Source organism: Rousettus aegyptiacus, unplaced genomic scaffold (genome assembly GCF_014176215.1).
Source record: "Rousettus aegyptiacus isolate mRouAeg1 unplaced genomic scaffold, mRouAeg1.p scaffold_m13_p_11, whole genome shotgun sequence".
NCBI classification, from domain to species: domain Eukaryota; kingdom Metazoa; phylum Chordata; class Mammalia; order Chiroptera; family Pteropodidae; genus Rousettus; species Rousettus aegyptiacus.
In genome coordinates this window covers 93741738-93757968 of record NW_023416286.1, presented here as the reverse complement: position 1 = coordinate 93757968, position 16231 = coordinate 93741738, and the positions used below count along the sequence as shown (strand labels likewise).

General features: G+C 66.6%; 1 protein-coding gene across 6 annotated transcripts in view; it reads right to left on the bottom strand.

Moving 5' to 3' along the window:
• Positions 1 to 686: 686 nt before the first annotated feature.
• ARHGEF10 (Rho guanine nucleotide exchange factor 10) overlaps positions 687 to 16231 on the bottom strand; it is a 60731-nt gene continuing 45186 nt past the window's right edge. For all 6 annotated transcript variants that reach the window (XM_036228975.1, XM_036228972.1, XM_036228976.1 and 3 more), the window contains 5 exons: positions 15994 to 16151; positions 13731 to 13873; positions 9988 to 10162; positions 4221 to 4343; positions 687 to 2096 (listed from right to left, as the gene is read on the bottom strand). In XM_036228975.1, coding sequence (XP_036084868.1) covers positions 1618 to 2096; positions 4221 to 4343; positions 9988 to 10162; positions 13731 to 13873; positions 15994 to 16151 — 1078 coding nt within the window. In that variant the 3' untranslated portion in view covers positions 687 to 1617. The remainder of the gene's footprint in view (positions 2097 to 4220; positions 4344 to 9987; positions 10163 to 13730; positions 13874 to 15993; positions 16152 to 16231) is intronic.

Genomic DNA, 16231 nt, shown 5'->3' with positions numbered 1-16231 from the left:
CCAACTCCCCGCCTGTGGCTCTGACGTCAGGACGGGCGCCCGGACGGGCAACAGTGACACCGGCCTCCTCGATGAGGACTCTGGGCCGCGGCAGACCGGGTGGATGCGTGAGCCCGGCCCAGGCCCCACGGGGCTCCCCCTGCCCGGGCTCTGCGGGCGGCGCTGAGGGTCGGGGCTGCACGGCCCCGGGGTCACTCCGTGGCACACGGCACGCATGGCTCCTGACGCAGGCGGGCTCTCTCGCACGGCCCCCTCCAGGGGCCGGGGACGCTGTGCCCTCATGCAGCCAGGGCTGTCCCGATGTTTCAGCTCCGCCCTCAGGAAGCTTGGTCCTCGCGAGGAGAGCTTTGTGACACAGCACGGACAGCACAGCAGCTTCTGGGTGCCACGCAGGGCGCGGGACCCTCGGAGGCCCCACCACAAGCGCCTCGGCTCGTGATGTGCGTTCGGCCCGTGACGTCACCCAAAGCCACCGCTTTTCACGGTGAGGACACGCGAGCTTCCCGGCTCGGGAGCCCCTCTGCCCCGACCTCCCACCCCACCACCGACGCGGGACGCTGAGCGAGGGCTCGCACGGCGGCCCGGCTGAGGCCGCGTCGAAGGGGCCTTCGCACCGCCCCTCGCGCCCGCACGGAGCTGCCCCGCTGTGTTCCCTGGGGACAAAGGCAACTCGGTGACACGGCATCTTAAATAAAAAGGTTTTATTTATAAAATAAGATAGCAGCTAACAGTTTAAGATAGCTTGGGGAGAGTTACTTCCATCTTGGAAAATATTTGGCTAAATCATAAAATTAGCATTTTTAGTCACCTGTAAAGTGCTAAGAAACTCATTTCCGGTGAAGGCCTGCGTTAGGTCTTCGGTCACCCAGAGCGCAGGGCAGTGACGCGTACACACGGGCGGAGCACGCCGGCCCGCCCGGCGGCAGGCCCTGCGATGGGCGCGTCCCCCGCCTCGCCCCTGTCCCAGCGCCAGCGAGGGCACAGCCCCAGCCGCTGGCACCCTGAGTCATTCAGAACGCGCCCAGAGGCGCGGTATTGCAGGTCGCCGGGTGAGAGAAACGGCCCGGGAGCGTGGGCCAGGACGCGCCCCCACGCTTCCCGCGTGGACGTGAAGGCTGCGCGAGACGAGACGGGGGGGACGTTCCGGGGCCAGCGCTGGAGCCTGAACGCTGACAGGTGCTGAGCACTTTGGTTCAGAGCAGACGTCATTAGCGAAACGTTACACATGCCATGTTGACGAAAACATTAACTGTTAACTTTTTAACACAAAAAACCCAAAAAATATAAAAATACTACTTTGTTAAAATATACAACATACACATTATACCACTTCGGGGAGCTCAGCTTGTTCGGGAAGCAAAGCGCGGCCCGGCCCGGCGGCCCCTCGCTGTGACCGAGGCGGCTCTGGAAGGAAACGACGCCCCGCCCGGCAGAGCCGATCGAACGGCCGCCACCAGGTCCCTGCGCCGCGCCGCGCGCCCCCGGGGCCTCGTCTGCAGGTGCCGCAGCGACAGGCCGCGGCGGGGGGGGGCCCGGCACCGCGACGTCCCCCGCGTCTCCCCCGCAGACGCCGGGACCCGCGCCGCGGCTGCGGGCGGGCGGCCGGGCACTCGGCCGTCACGCGTGGAGCAGCGGGACGCGCCACACCATGACGGAGGACACCTGCTCCTCGGGCCGCGGCTGCCGGGCCCTGCGGCCTAAGCGCCGGCGGCCCTGGCCCCCGCAGGCCAGCAGCACGGAGCTGACTCGCGTGCAGCGGGCGCTCAGCCCCCGGGCCTGCGCGGGGCCAGGGGCCTGCAGGAGGTCAAAGCCGTCCTCGGACCCGGGCTCCGGGGACCCGGACGACGACGAGAGCCCAGTTCTGTGCGTCGCGGGGCCCGGGGAAGCCCCCAGCCACACGGCGTCGGGGCTGTGCTGACTCGGGCAGGGCCGGGCGCCCTCGCCGGGTGCTGTGTCCTTTTGGTCTGCATCCTGTGGGTCCGCGCCAGCGGCCGGGCTGGCCCTGGGCTTGTCCTTGTCTGCCTTGGGGGCAGTGGTGGCCGCGATCAGGAACTTGACAGGCCCGCTGTGCGCGTGGTAGGACACCATGCCTCTGCCTGGAAGGGGGTGTGCTCAGCAGGTGCCGGCAGACCCGGCCCGCGCGCCCCCCACCCAGCCACGGGGCCCGGGGAGAAGCCCTGCTGCTCAGGGACTGGCTGGACGACAGCACTCCGGTGGCGGCTGATAGCATCGCCGCCAGCAGGCGTCTGGAGCGAGGGAATGCCTTCCCTCCCGGCCTCGGCACAGTCGCCGCGCACTGCTCTGCAGACCCCGACCGGCTCTCCCGAGTCCCGGCTAAGGAAGTCCAAACACTGAAATGGGCCCGTTTTAGGGGCAGGGTGCCCGAACCTCCCCCCCGTTTCTCACCACAAGAAGGTTCTGGGGTTTAGAAGTTAGTTCTGTGGTTTTCATTAAAACGGGGACTTCCGGGTTAGAGGTGATGTGCTTCTAATTGCAAAGCCACCACCGGACTCGACAGCCCATCAGAAGCTCCCCGGGTCCCCCGGAGACGCGACCCCGGGCGCCGGCCTCCTGAGGCCGGCGGGCACGGCGCCTCCTCGGTTGTGGAGCATGCTGCGGGTAACGTGCCGTGGACCCAGGAAGCCTGGGCCACGTCACCAACGACTTGGGCTAGCGCAGGCCGCAGCCCTAACCCGCACCCCACCCTGGCCCCGCACCCCGGCCGAGCAGACTGAACTGCCAGGCTTCTCGCCCTGCTGGGTGCGTCCTGGGCGGGGCGTGCGGGACACGGAGGGCCGGACGCGCCTGCCGACGCCGAGCACCTGCGTCCCCGACACACAGCGAGTCCGCTCCCGACACACGCCCCGGAGGGGGCACCGCATGGAACGCGGGTCCTGGGACCCAGCGAACACCCCAGGGACGCGCGGGCCTCCAAGGCGAGCAGCACGCGCCCCAGGGACAGCCGCCCAGCGAGGCCGCGGCTCGGCAGCACGGCTGAGAGGAGCAAGCCGCAGGGGCCGCGGCCGCGCCAGCCGGCTCAGGAGACGCAGGAGCAGCGAGCGCGAACACGCGTTCTGAGGTGGAGCCCGGCAGAATCACGGAGCGGACGGGCAGGAGAGGACGGGGCACTCAGGAGGAGAGCCGCGGCCGGCCCCCTGCCGACGACGGGCAGGGCTCGGGGGCCTTGTCAGCGCCCCGCCGCCGCGTGCATGCGCGGCACGCGGAGCGCGGCGGGCAGGGCTGGGGTCCCCAGCGCCCACAGCCGGGCTGCGCCCAGCACCAGCTGGTCTGTCACAGAGCGGCCGGCAGCGGAGCGGTGCCCGCAGTCACCAGGACGCGGTCCAGCGTCCACGCCAGCAAGCAACCACGGACACAGAATCTTTACTAGCGCTCTGGTGGGTTTTCTACAAACCTTTTCCCCGAGAGCTCGACGTGAAGTTTAAGACCTTGGTTTTCCGTCTCCTTCAGAATTAACGCGCTTCCGCGTCAAAGCAACTCACAGATGCCGCTCTCGCTGGCCACGCCGTGCTCTGACACGGCGCCGTGGCCACTCTCCGAGGGTCCCCTCCCCTAGCTGGGGCCGTGGGGCGCTCCCTGCCGCGTGTCAGACACCAAGCGCCGTGCGGGGAGCATCTCCGTGCACCTGCTTCGCGCACGCACCAGGCCGTCTCCCCAGACAGGTGCCTGAACCGACGCACGGGCGTTTCCAGGCTCGGGGGCCACGAGCCCCATCACTTTCTGAAAGGGCCGCGCCCACCCGGACGCCCGCCCACGCCGCGGAAAGCACGAGGGGCTTCCGGGCCCCGGCTCCCGGCTCCGCAGCGTGAGAGGATCGTTTCCAGGGAGGAACACGAGTGTGACCAGAGACACTACGAGTGGCCAGACAGGCAACATGAAGACACGTGTTCACGCCGAGATGCTCCCTGGACCACGGACACGGCACGTGGAGACGCCGCGTCGACGGCACCGCCGCCGCGGGCAACACCTCAGGCCACGGCGTCTCTCACCTTCCGCGTTTCCGCTTCTGACACACACAGACACGATGTCTAACCCCCCTGTGATCTACGATGCTGCTGAATGGTGAACCGAAACACGTCACGCTCAGAAAAACCCGAACACTTTGCATTGTGTAAGCGACTGCTCGGCCACAGACCGAGGGCCGCACGAGATCGTGGGAGGAGCAGAGGCCGGGGCTGCCGGGTGCGCAAGTGTCTACTCACCGGTCACTTTGGGGATGCCCTGCAGACGGGGGACGGGCAGAGCCACGATGACGCCCAGGCTGGTGCCGACCATCAGCAAGCCGTGGCAGACGAGCAGGCTGGTCACGGACAGCCGCTGGTGCCCTGTGCGGACAGACGGAGAGTCTGGTCTCTGACGTGGCCACACTGGGCCAGGCACCCAGCGCCCCACTGCACATACGACAGACCTGGCCCCAGAGTGCTCCTGCGTCCAGCGAGCCCCCCCGGGAGCAGGGTTGCTGGAGCGCTCACCACACCCTGCACCCCATGAGCTGGACCAGACGGGACAGCCGCCCGGCTCCCTCGGCTGGCCCTTCAGAGGCGAACTGAATGTGCTGGTCACCTCTGCAACGGTTCAGCTGTGGTCGGTGCAGCCCAGGGCCTTGAGGTACGCATGCACGCACACACAGGCACACACGTGCACACACAGATGCATGCACACACGTGCACAGGAGCAGATACATGCACGCCTGTGCACACTAGCAAGATGTGTGCACATGAGCACACGGATGCATGCACGCATGTGCGCCCGAGCACACAGACACATGCACACACACACACACACACGCAGACGTGGGCCGGTCCTGCTCCAGCAGGAGACACCTCTGCAGAGGCGACAGCGGCCCCGCAGGACGGGCGCGCCGGCCCGCCACTCAGCAACGCAGCTTGTGCGCGAGGCTCCGGCGGTTTCACGACAACATGGGGAGGCGCCGTGACAAAACGCGGGAGTTGGACGGGCCTCAGGGCTTTCTCCTGTTTGTTTTGTTTGTTTTACAGACGAGGCTCTGAGACCCAGGATGATGAAACAGCTTGCTCTGGGCGGTGACGGGCCGCAGGGCTCTGCCACGGAGCAGATGCCTCCCAGGCGACTCTGGACCTGCCCGCGGCCCTGCCCGGCCTGCCCTCTGGCAGCAGGGCAGCCTTGAAAAGGGGTTCGGAAAGGCTCCCAGCCCTTCCCCACTCGGCCCGGAGCCCAGAGCCGAGAAGGACTTAGGCAGTGGTGACCCGTCGGAAACGAACTGTGCTCCTCTCCTGCAGGAACAGAAGTCATTCGACCTGGAGCTCATCTCGGATGAAGGGCACGGGAAGCCAACGATCTGACCCGGAGCCCCAGGCCGATGGGCGTGCCCACAGGAGCCAAGTTCATGGCTTATGTAGGCCACAGGGGGGAAAAACGCGAAAAACAGAAACGAGAACGAGAGCAAAGGTTTGCTTCCATCTCTAAACGTAGATTTTACGTTATTCGAAAGGCAGCGATATGTACGTTCCCAGGAATCCGAATGTTTGCCTGTGCTTTAGTGGCTCGGGTTTTAGAAACGTGTCAGAACTGTGTGTCGGCCTCTGACGCTGTCCCACGCGCAGGCCCCGAGGGGCCGTCACTGTCGGAGCGGAGCAGAAGCGTGAGGCTGGCTGTCGCCCACGCGGCCGCCGGGCAGGGCTGGGTGGGCCGCGCGGATGCTCGGACGTGCGCGGCAGCCCGGGGCCACCCGCGAGGCAGGAAAACTCGTCCACTCACGCTTCGGGGGAGGTCTGCGACCGGGCCCCCAGTGCCAGGGGCGCCAGAGCGGCTGGGAGGTCGCGAGGGTCGTTCCGCGAGGCGCGGCTCCCTGGGGCGGCCGGCCGTGCCGGGCGAAGGGGCATCTGCCGCCAACGCCTCCGGCCTGCATGCTCCCCCAGCGCCCATGAAGCGGCCGTGACAGCGTGGCCAGAGCAGCGAACCCCACCTTCCCGCGGCCACTTCTCTACGCCCCAGGGAATGCAAAGGGGATGTGGTCCCACGACGCTGTGCCCCCGGGCCCTAATTTAACGAGCTTCCTTTTAAACATACAAGTGTTGGAAACAAAAGCAGGGGGGCTCAGGACCCCCCGCGGCCATCCTCGCCCTGGCCCCGGGGCCTCGTGCAGGGGTGCTGTGGGGCCAAGAGGCACCCCCCAACACGCGCACCCCTCCCTGGAAGTCAGCCCCGCACACACACGGGGACCATTCGCATGGAGAAATGCAGCATTTTCATGATTTGAAAGTCCTGAAATGTTTTGGTTTGGCCAATGGAGTTTCATTTACTTTTTCTCCAAAATCTGAATTTCTGACTGAACTTTTCCTTCCCAAAGAATTGATAATTCTGAAAATATTGTGTTGACCTAAGAATGTCCAAACTTGTAGAAAATTTTAATAAAATTTATTGTTCCCAGAGGCTACACCTGGAAGCAAATCTCAACAGACTGAGAAAAACGCTCCCGAGAAGGAGTTTGTAGCTCTCTCTAGGCACACGGGGTGCAGGGGGGACGTGGGGTGAAGGGGGTATGTGGAGTTCAGGGGGTATGTGGAGTTCAGGGGGGACGTGGGGTGCAGGGGGACGTGGGGTGCAGGGGAGACGTGGGGTACAGGGGAGACGTGGGGTGCAGGGGGGACGTGGGGTGCAGGGGGGAACGTGGGGTACAGGGAGTATGTGAGGTACAGGGGAGACGTGGGGTGCAGGGGAGACGTGGGGTGCAGGGGGGAACGTGGGGTACAGGGAGTATGTGAGGTACAGGGGAGACGTGGGGTGCAGGGGGGAATGTGGGGTGCAGGGGGGAACGTGGGGTGCAGGGGGAATGTGGGGTACAGGGAGTATGTGAGGTACAGGGGAGACGTGGGGTGCAGGGGGGACGTGGGGTGCAGGGGGGAACGTGGGGTGCAGGGGGAATGTGGGGTACAGGGAGTATGTGAGGTACAGGGGAGACGTGGAGTGCAGGGGAGACGTGGGGTGCAGGGGGGAACGTGGGGTACAGGGAGTATGTGAGGTACAGGGGAGACGTGGGGTGCAGGGGGGAATGTGGGGTGCAGGGGGGATGTGGGGTGAAAGGGGACATGGGGTGGGTGGGACGCAGGGGAGTTAGGCAGACCATGTGCTCCGTGGAGGGCGGGCACCCCCACTGCAGAGGCGTGTGCACCCAGACGCGCAGAAGCAGGGAGGGGCTGGCTGAAGGCGCGGGCGCTGCGGGCGGGGGGCTGGGCGTGAGCTCCGCCAGGCCTGCCCCTCGGGGGCCCAGGACCAGAGCCCCTCCGGTGACGGCCCCCGGCACCCGCCTGTCCCCACATCCAGCGCCTGAAGCTCTTCACGCAGCCCGCGGCTTCCGGGACGAGCGCAGAGGATCACGGGAGTTTCCCCTCCATGCGAACTGCACGTGTACCCCAGAGAACCTCGTGAAACACGCCAGCGCCCCCAGATGCTGCGGACGCGGAGCTCACCTCCAACCGTCGGAAGAGCGTTTTCAAGGCGGCTTTGTCACTGCTCACGACTCCCCCCATCCCCCACACGGCCACGGGCTGTGGCGTCCCCCCGCCCCGCCTCGGGCCCCGGGGAGCCCCCTACCCCTCCGTAGAGAGGGTCCTGCCTCCGGAAGTGGGTCTTTCTGAAGAGGAAGCACAGGGTCCCTGGGGGCCAGATGGGGTGACCCCGCCGTGGGGGAGCGGGGTGCACGGGAACAGGAAGAGAAACACCCCTTGGCCCCTGGCAAGGCCTCCGAAAAGCATGGGCTTCTCCCCGCCGCCCGGCCACGGCTGTCGACCACCCGCCAGCCGCCGAGGAGGCGCGAGCGGGAACCCCTTCCCCTCTGCCGGGTCCGAAAGCCACAGATGCCGAGGACAGAAAGCCACGGGGAGGACGGCCACTCCGTTGCAAAGCCATCCGCACCTCGTCATCGCTCATTTCACACACGGAAACTTAACTGAAATCATTAGCGGAACTGGTAGCCTCAGGAGGGGCTGCCGTAGGGGACCCCTTCCCAGGGGTGCCGGGGGTGCTGCTGCGGAGAGGGCGGCTGCACGGTCTCAGCAGGAGCTAAACGAGGCGCGCTGACCACGCAGGCTTCCGGGAACCCCCGGCCTGCTCCGCAGTGACCCCCGGCGACGAAGCGTGAGCTCTGGCCTCGGGGCCTGAAAGGCGGCCTCCGGCCCGTTCCTGCGTTCACAACGCACACAGAGCAGGGGGAGCCCCCTAAGGGTGGGGTTGGGGGGTGCTCTGCCCGGAGTCACCCCGCCCTCACCCCGACGTGCAGAGAAGGGAGCCGGGGCCAGGCTCTGGGCGACGCAGGGCTGAGCGCTGCTTAGCCAGCTGCAGCTTGGCCAGATGGCGCCAGGCGCCAGGGGACGGGGACCCACCCGCCTGTCGGTTTTGTCCCCTGAGCCGAGGCCAGCGCAAGCCCGCCTGAGCTGGCTGAGCCCTCGACGCCACTGGCGGTGTCCGGGAGACTTACACAGAGGACCTTTTCGTGAACCGTTGGCCACGTCGTGTCGTGGCGTCGGCCCTGGAACCAGGGACACTGGGGGCTCGCCCCTGTCCCACCCACTCTCCCCTGCAAGCGGTCTAGGCAGAGCTGCCCCGTGACGTCCCTTCCGGGACTGCTCGCAGCCACACGCGGCGAAGACCCCGGCTCCCATGCTGGGCGTCCTGCCCCGCATGGCCCAGAGAGCTGGCCGACCGCCCACATGCGAGCGGCCGATTCTGACGCGGCCGGCTGTCCTGGTGGCGGCTCAGCGAGCGAAGGACGAGATGGGCTCGGTGCCCAGCCACCTGCAGGTGCCGTCGCCACCAGGGGAGGGGAAGACGCCATCGTGTTCCGACCAACAGGGGCGCAAGCGACAGCTCAGACGGTTACTTTCTCGAATTCCGCTTTCTGGCCTGGGGAGTCTTCATCGAGAACCTGTTGGAACTTTACGTCCCAGCCCGAGTGCCCTGCTCACGCCCCGCGTGGAAGGCACCGGCGGGAACACTGGGCCAGGAACAGGGTGACGAGTCACATCACCACGAGACGCTGGCCTGGAGGGGACACGATGCGGGAAGGACCGGGAAGGGGCTGTGGCATCTTGCTCCCTAAGTCGCCGTGCGATGGGGGACACTCTGACGAGGGCATTTAGGAGCCACTGCTGGCCGCGTAGCAGGTCGCCCTGCAGCCTACAAACCCCGATTCCTCGGGAGTCACCCCCTGGCTCCCAGGCCGCGAGGCCACGGTGCCACCGAGCCAGGGAGGGGACTACGAGAAGCACCCCAGGGACCAGGGAGCTGGGCGGCGCCTCGCCGGGCTCCATGGCGGGCAGGGCTGGGCGCACGCGGGGGCCACCACGGCTCCGGACAAGAGGCCGGGCGGCCTGGCAGGAGCGGGGGCCGCGTGGACACGGATGTCAGGCCCGAGGGGCGCCCCAGGCAGGGGGCGCCGTGACTGCACGGCCCCGGCCCCGTCACTGGAGAGCCAGGCACATGGGGACGAGGACATCGAGGCCCACGTGACGGAGATGAACAGGTCACTTCCGGGGGGTGGGGCCTCCGGGAGCCGAGCGTGGTCACGCTGCGCTCTGCGGCTTGGCCACCGGCAGTGGCCACGCAGCAAGTGTGCGGACACCGTGTCCTGGGGCAGAGCTGGGACCTCCACCCCTGCAGGGCGGCGGGCTCCACACGTCTGTGCGCACGGCGTCGGGGCCTGAGCCGGGCCATCGCCACAGCCCGCTCAGTCCCTGCTGCCGCCAGAAGCTGAGCGGGGCACCGCCACAGAGTGGCCCCCCCAGAGGCTGCTGTGACCCCCGAGAGCCCCACCCAGGGACCCCGTCCTGCTGGTCTCACCCCGAGAATCACCAGTGACCTCACCGTCTGAATGGCACTTAATTCAGGTCCACACTAGCCCTGAGTCACTTGACGAACGCTGTCCGTGCCCAGACACGGGGCCTGTGAGACAGGCCCCCAACCCCGAGCCCGCGGGGCGGCCGGGCCGCTCACCTGGCAGCAGGTGGTGCACGGGCGTGGCTATGTTGACGTCCTGCAGGTGCCTGAGCGTTTCCGTGTGGAACAGGCGCAGGGTGGAGCCGGAGGTGAAGGCGGTCCAGATGCCCACGCCGGCGACGGCCATGTGGGACACCACCATGCCATCCTCCTGGTGGGCCTCGAGCTGGCTCTGCGGGACCAAGCGGAAGGCGATGGCTGGGGGCCCGGGCAGCCGCGGAACCCGCCCTGGACCCCATGGGCAGCTCAGGGCTGTGCCAGCATCCTGCCCGTGACGGGTGCGGCTGGAGCCCAGAGTCGCCCGCCATACACTGTGAGGATGTGGAGCACGGGATGGTCACCCCCAAACCACGCTGTGCAGCTGGGACGTATCGGCTCCCCTAAGGTGTGTCCCCCTCACCGCGGCTGAGAATGTGCGGCTTCGAGCGCACAGCCCGTGGACCTAGGGGGGACCGGACCCTGTAGTGGGGTCCTAGCCCAGCCAGTGTCCCAGCAGGCGTGGCCGGGCAGCCAGGACCGGAGTGAGGGAGACGGGAGGGAGTGGGGGGGCGCCTGGGGGCGCAAGGTTGTGGTTGTGGCAGGCGGGCGCCAGCCAGGGTCCCCTGGACTCTGTGTGCAGACTCGGCAGTGCCCTCTGCCCAAGCACCCTCTACAGGCCAGCCAGCCCTGCTGCTCCGAGTCTGCACCCCGGCCTGGCTTGGGCCCGGGGGGCCGACGACTGCCTCCTGAATGACGCAAGAGCAATGGGGTGCAGCCGGTGTGGCAGTCGCCTGGAGTCGGGAGGCCGCGGGGGAGGCGGGCTGGGGCACGGCCGAGCCCCGGGCGTCCTGGACACATGGGGACACGGCCTCCTCCCCATGGTCCCCCCACCCCGCATCTGTGTACCCGAGCGGACCGCCCGGTCCCACGAGCAGCCCCCTGGGAGCAGAGAACCGCGCTCTGGGTGCCTCCGACACAGCCCTCGGTTCTGCTGGGCAGTCTGAGCCGCGGCCAGGGTCTGCGTCCCACGGATGCCCAGACGGACGCTCTGCCCCCTGCCATAGCCTGCCCATCCCCCGGCTGAGTCTCAGAGCCGGGCCTGTGTGGACAGCCCGCGTGGGCTCACCAGGCTCTTGTTGCCGGGACTGTGCCCTGACACCGAGCGGGCGGCTCAGACCCCCAGGCCCGAGCGTCCCGGGCCCTGGGCAGAGGCGGGACCCGTGAGACGGGGCCACAGCCTTCCGGCGTCTGCACAGCTGGACAGCTCGGCCGGCACGGGTCGAGCGAGGCCCCACCCTCTGCCGGCTCCTTGGGGGGAGTCTCCATGTTGACCCCACAGACCGACATGCGTTCCCTCAGACGGAACCCATGGTCCCTGCTGCACTGCCCGGGTCACCACCAGGCCCCAGAGATCCGGCCAGAGAGAAATGACTAGAAGGGACGGGCTGGAAGCCCACCGGCCACACTGCCCGAGCCTCCGACATGCTCGAGGAGAAGCTGCCACCGCCCGTCTGGGGCACAGGGCTTCCCCACAGCCGGCTCTTCTCGTCACTTCGGGGAACCGTGGCCACAGCTCACCAGGAAAGCGCCGTGGGCACAGGAAGGTGACATCCAGAGGTGACAAAGAAACGAGCCACAACCAGCCGGCTCAGTGCTACGTGAGAAAAAGGAGCACAGAGATGCCCCCCCCTCTGGCTGCCGCCGGTGTCACGACAGCTACTGAAGTGCCCTCTGCAGGCGGCACCTGGCCTGCTGGCCCGGGCCTGGCCACTTGGCCAGGGAAGCCCACATCGAGCACGCATGGACGTCCCCGGGGGAAGCCGCCGCTGGTCCCCCTCCGCCCACCTCTGCCCCAAGGCGACTCGGCCGGGCTGCTCGGTCCTGTCGGTCAGCTCGCCAGCCCCCGCCGCTGTCTCCCTGCACCCGGGGACCATGCAGGGAATTCCGCGTTTTTCCAGGAAAGCACATCTGTTCCTCTCGCTGTAAATGCACTTGCTCATTTCAGAACTAAAAATGCACAGAAAGGGGACTTTTATTTGGATCCAAACATATTACTTCTGAGTTTTCGAGATTTACAGCATGTGAACTCTTTGGAACACGTGGAACTGATATTCTGATTAGACTAATGAGGTCATAACTTCACGTCGGGTCAGCCTGGGAGTGCACGGGCGGCAGCCACAGAAACCATCTGTTTGCTATAAATTCACAGGAACTTAACGCACTGCGTTTGAAGAAACATTTTAAAGAAAGAACGAGATTATTCCTTCTGTGGGAAAAGAAACCCAACTATAGACTACAACACGTTCCATCTGGCTCCCGTATACGATGCTTATTGAAACAGTAACTCATCACAACAACGAGCAACGGCCACCCCCGGGTGCTGCCGCTGGACACTTCCATCTCTCTTTACCCGCAAAAGCCAGAGGAAGCGGCGCGTCCCTGACTTACACGCCTGGTAACGGAGGCGCAGTCTGGGACTCGGCCAAGGTCAGCTGGCCGCGCCGGGGCTGGAACCCTGGCTGTCACTACGCGGCCACAGTGACGTGGGGGCGCGGCGGCCCCACGCCCCGGCTGTCTGGTGTCTGCACGGTGGCCACGGCCGGCTACACGCTGGCGCTGTGCTTGGCCGGAGGCGTCTCTCCAGGGGCGCACGCCAGAAAACGCCCCGGGTGGACGGAAGCAGCAACATCGGGCAAAAGCAACTGAAAACGCTTCCGTCCCGCCCCCCGGTCAGTGTGGCTTCCGGAGGCGGGGCCCGGGGGCTGGGGGGGGGGGGAGGGCGCCGCCCGGAAGCAGACAGGCCAGCTGCTCATGGTCTGGCACGGGCAGCGTGGGACCCAGTTCCCGATGCACCTGTGGCCCCCACATGTGGGGCCTCGGGGCCCGTCACACGGCCCGCCACCCACGTCCACCGACCGCTGCCATCTGTGTGGACGTCACTACTGACCACCCCACCCACGTCGACGTGGACTTTGCCACTGACCGCCACCTGCGTCTACGTGGTCGCCACGCCCTGTGAGCAAAGCGGCTGTCGCGTCGGGGCAAAGCCTGCGGGGGGAAATGTGACGTGGCACCGGAGCACGTCCTGCGCCGCAAAGTCAGACTTCGCGACCCTCTTAACTCGCGTCTGGTGACACGTGGGCAAAGTGGCCGCAGTCCATGCCCTAGGGACTCGGGCCCCGAGGAGAGTCTGGACACGGACGGCCTGACGGCCACGGTGGCAGGGCCCGTCTGTGGGGACAGGGCCTCCGAGGGGACGTGGCCCCTTCTCTGAGCCACGTCCCAGCTTCGCCTCTCGTGGTGGGACAGGGGGACTTTAACCCATGAGGCTGGCCACGTCCCCGTGTCACTGGAGTTTACTCAGGGAGCGTCGCAGTAAGGGACCGTCCCGGACGGGCAAGCCAGGTGCGTGTCACCCTCTAACACTGAAAACAACACGTGACGTGGCCAGAGCCAGAGGGACAATGGCAACGAAACCCCCGCCCTCCCTCCCTCCCTCCGGCTGCCCTGCTCTGAAGGGACGGCGTCTGCACAGCGTCGCTGGGGCATCTGTAGCACTGCACGCCACACCTGCACGGCCACGCGGCGACCACACGGCAAGCTGTCTCCCTCAGCCAGGTCTGGAAGGAACTCCCGTTGGCCACAGGTGTGGCTGCCCGTCTGCTGTGTGCGAGGGGCAAGGCCCAGATGGCGGCGCCCAGAGTCCCTGGGTCTGGTCCTGGAAGCGCCTGCTCCACCCGCTCGGACGCCCAGCCGCTCACCTGCACGCCAAGCGTCTCCACGCCGATGACGAAGACCTGCCCCCCGGAAGCAGCCCAGAGCGCCTCCTCCGTCACCAGCAGGCTCCTGACGGGCAGCACGCCTAACTTTATCACCGCGTGGGGCTCGGGGTCCCAGGCTCCATCTTAAAAGGAAACACTTCTTTTAGTTTCATTGGAATTCGGTTACCTGTGTATAGGAACTGGGGGGAAAGGACCAATTCTAAACAGCAGACAACGGAATGGTCTGTGATGCTGACGCCCACACCGGGATCCGGGGGTTCAGAGCTCCGGGGTTCATGCTGTTCCCATCGGTGACAAGGCACAGAGCGACTCCAGCCAGCGGGGCCCCCGCTCTGCCCCCAGCCGGCCGCTCACCACGAGCCCTGGACGGGTCACTCACCCCAGGTCTGAGCAAAATGGGGACCATGTTGCCAGGTGCCTCAAAGGCTGTTGTGAGAATTTACAATGTGATAGTGCCATCAGGAAGCTCAGCACGGCCCCCAGCAGCAGGTGCTCCGTGAACACTGCCACTTGCAATAATGTATAAAATGATTCAGTCATCATTTAAAGGAATCACACCCAAAATAACTGGGCGAATGTTTAAATATCCCCTTTCTTACTTTTATAATAAAATCATAAGTAAGAATTAATATAATAAAAGCAGGAATGGGCATATTTAAAATGTTGCCCAATTATGACAACATATACTGTATCAGGAGAAAACTCATCTTCAATGAGTACGAAAAACACCACCCTCGCGGGAGGCGTGTTCCTGAGGCACGGGGAGCGGCGAGCCGTCTGGCGGGGAGTCTCCCGCTGCTCACACTCTGCCCCAAGCGTCGGCCGACAGACACCTCGGGGAGCAACAAAAACTGCTCGAAGCAGATGTGACTATTCTGAGGGGAGTCCCATCGCGGTGAACAGGTGACACGGGCTGTCCGGCCTCCTCGCTGACCGCCGTCAGATGGCAGCGCGTCCCCAGGGAGCGTGGGTCGTGGCTCGGAGCCGATTGCCTTCGTCCTGCACGGGACGCGCTGCCCAATCCACCCCCCCCCCAGCACCCACTGGGCAGCTCAGACTGCGGCACACGCACCGAAGGTGACGAGGCCGGCGCGAGCTGCACCCGCGTGTAAGTCACTGCGACATTAATGGGAGGCGTTCGTCGTGTGGCGCTGTCCACACACCGAAGGCCCCCCAACTCCCTGGCCGCCTGCTGAAGGGCCAGACGCGCCGTGATGCCGTCTGCGGCCTCCTGGCCCCCGCCAGGCTCCTGCGGGGTGCGGCCTTGCTCTCGGGGCAGAGGGGCCCCTCCAAGGTGCCGGCTGAAGTCCAAGGCCAAGTGCACAACGGCCTCCCAGGCACAGCACCAGCTGGACTTGTGTGTGGCCAGGGCCAGAGCGGTGAGCCTGGGGCAAGGGTCGAGGTGGACGGGCGACACTCCGAAGCGGTGTCGTGTTCAGGGGACGTGGACGAGGACGTGGTGGGGACGCAGTGTGGGGGCAGCGGGGCCTGGGGGTGGCGCCCCAACGCGACCATGTGCGTGGCCGAGTGGCGACCGGAGCCCCTTGTCCCCGTGTGGACACCAGGAGGCGGCTCCGGACGTGAGGGGCAGCGCCCGTGGCACTAGTGGGCTGTGGCTGCCTGAGCCGACGTGGCCACGGTGCCCGAGGTGGACAGGGCCTCGCAGCACAGAGGGTGGAGGCGGGCGGGGGCCCAGGTGTGGCGTGCGTCCCCGGCGCGGCCGAGCCGCCACATGCGGCCACGCGCCGTGGGCCGGGCTGGGCGCAGGGGCCCTGGGCAGCGCCCACGCGCACCGGACGGCACCGAGGGACCAGGGGCTTAGGCAGGGCCCCCAGCCGGTGTGCGGGGCGGCGACGCCAGCTCCCCGTCACTGGGACCCGGGAGAACATTCTGCCTGTCCGTGACCAAAGAATGAAGAGAACGAAGGAGGCAGGAAAGGACAGGGACGGGGAGCCGAGGCGGGGCCGCGGGCCGCGCCCGGGTTCCCAGGCCCACTGGGTGCAGAGTGAGGGCAGCTGGGCACCGGGGCGGGGAGGGTTTGCACCGATGTCCCCTCTGCGGCGTTGGACGGGCTGGCGGCAGGGGACCGACCTTCCAGACAAGCCGTGCGTGCTCAGCCACTTTCCCGTCATCCTTGCGGGCGGGACAGTGACCTGTGCCCCAGGACGTGAGGTGGAAACACGGGGTGGGGTTCAGCGGTGACCCCGAGACGCGGTGCAAGCTGTGACGCGCGCCCCGTTACCTTCTGCCTTGGCGTAGACGGCCACCGCCCCGCCCACGAGGCCGGCGCACAGGCCCCGCGGCGTGCAGGCCAGGCTCAGGACCGGCGACCGCTCGGGGGCAAAAAAGTGCTGCAGCCGCGTCTTCTTGGCGCCCGGGCTGCTCCGGTACACGGAGATGCTGCGGAGGAGGGGGTCAGCGGGGGCGCGAGCCGGGGGCGCCCGCGGGAGGGGGCGCTGAGCTGGGGACGAGAGCCGGGG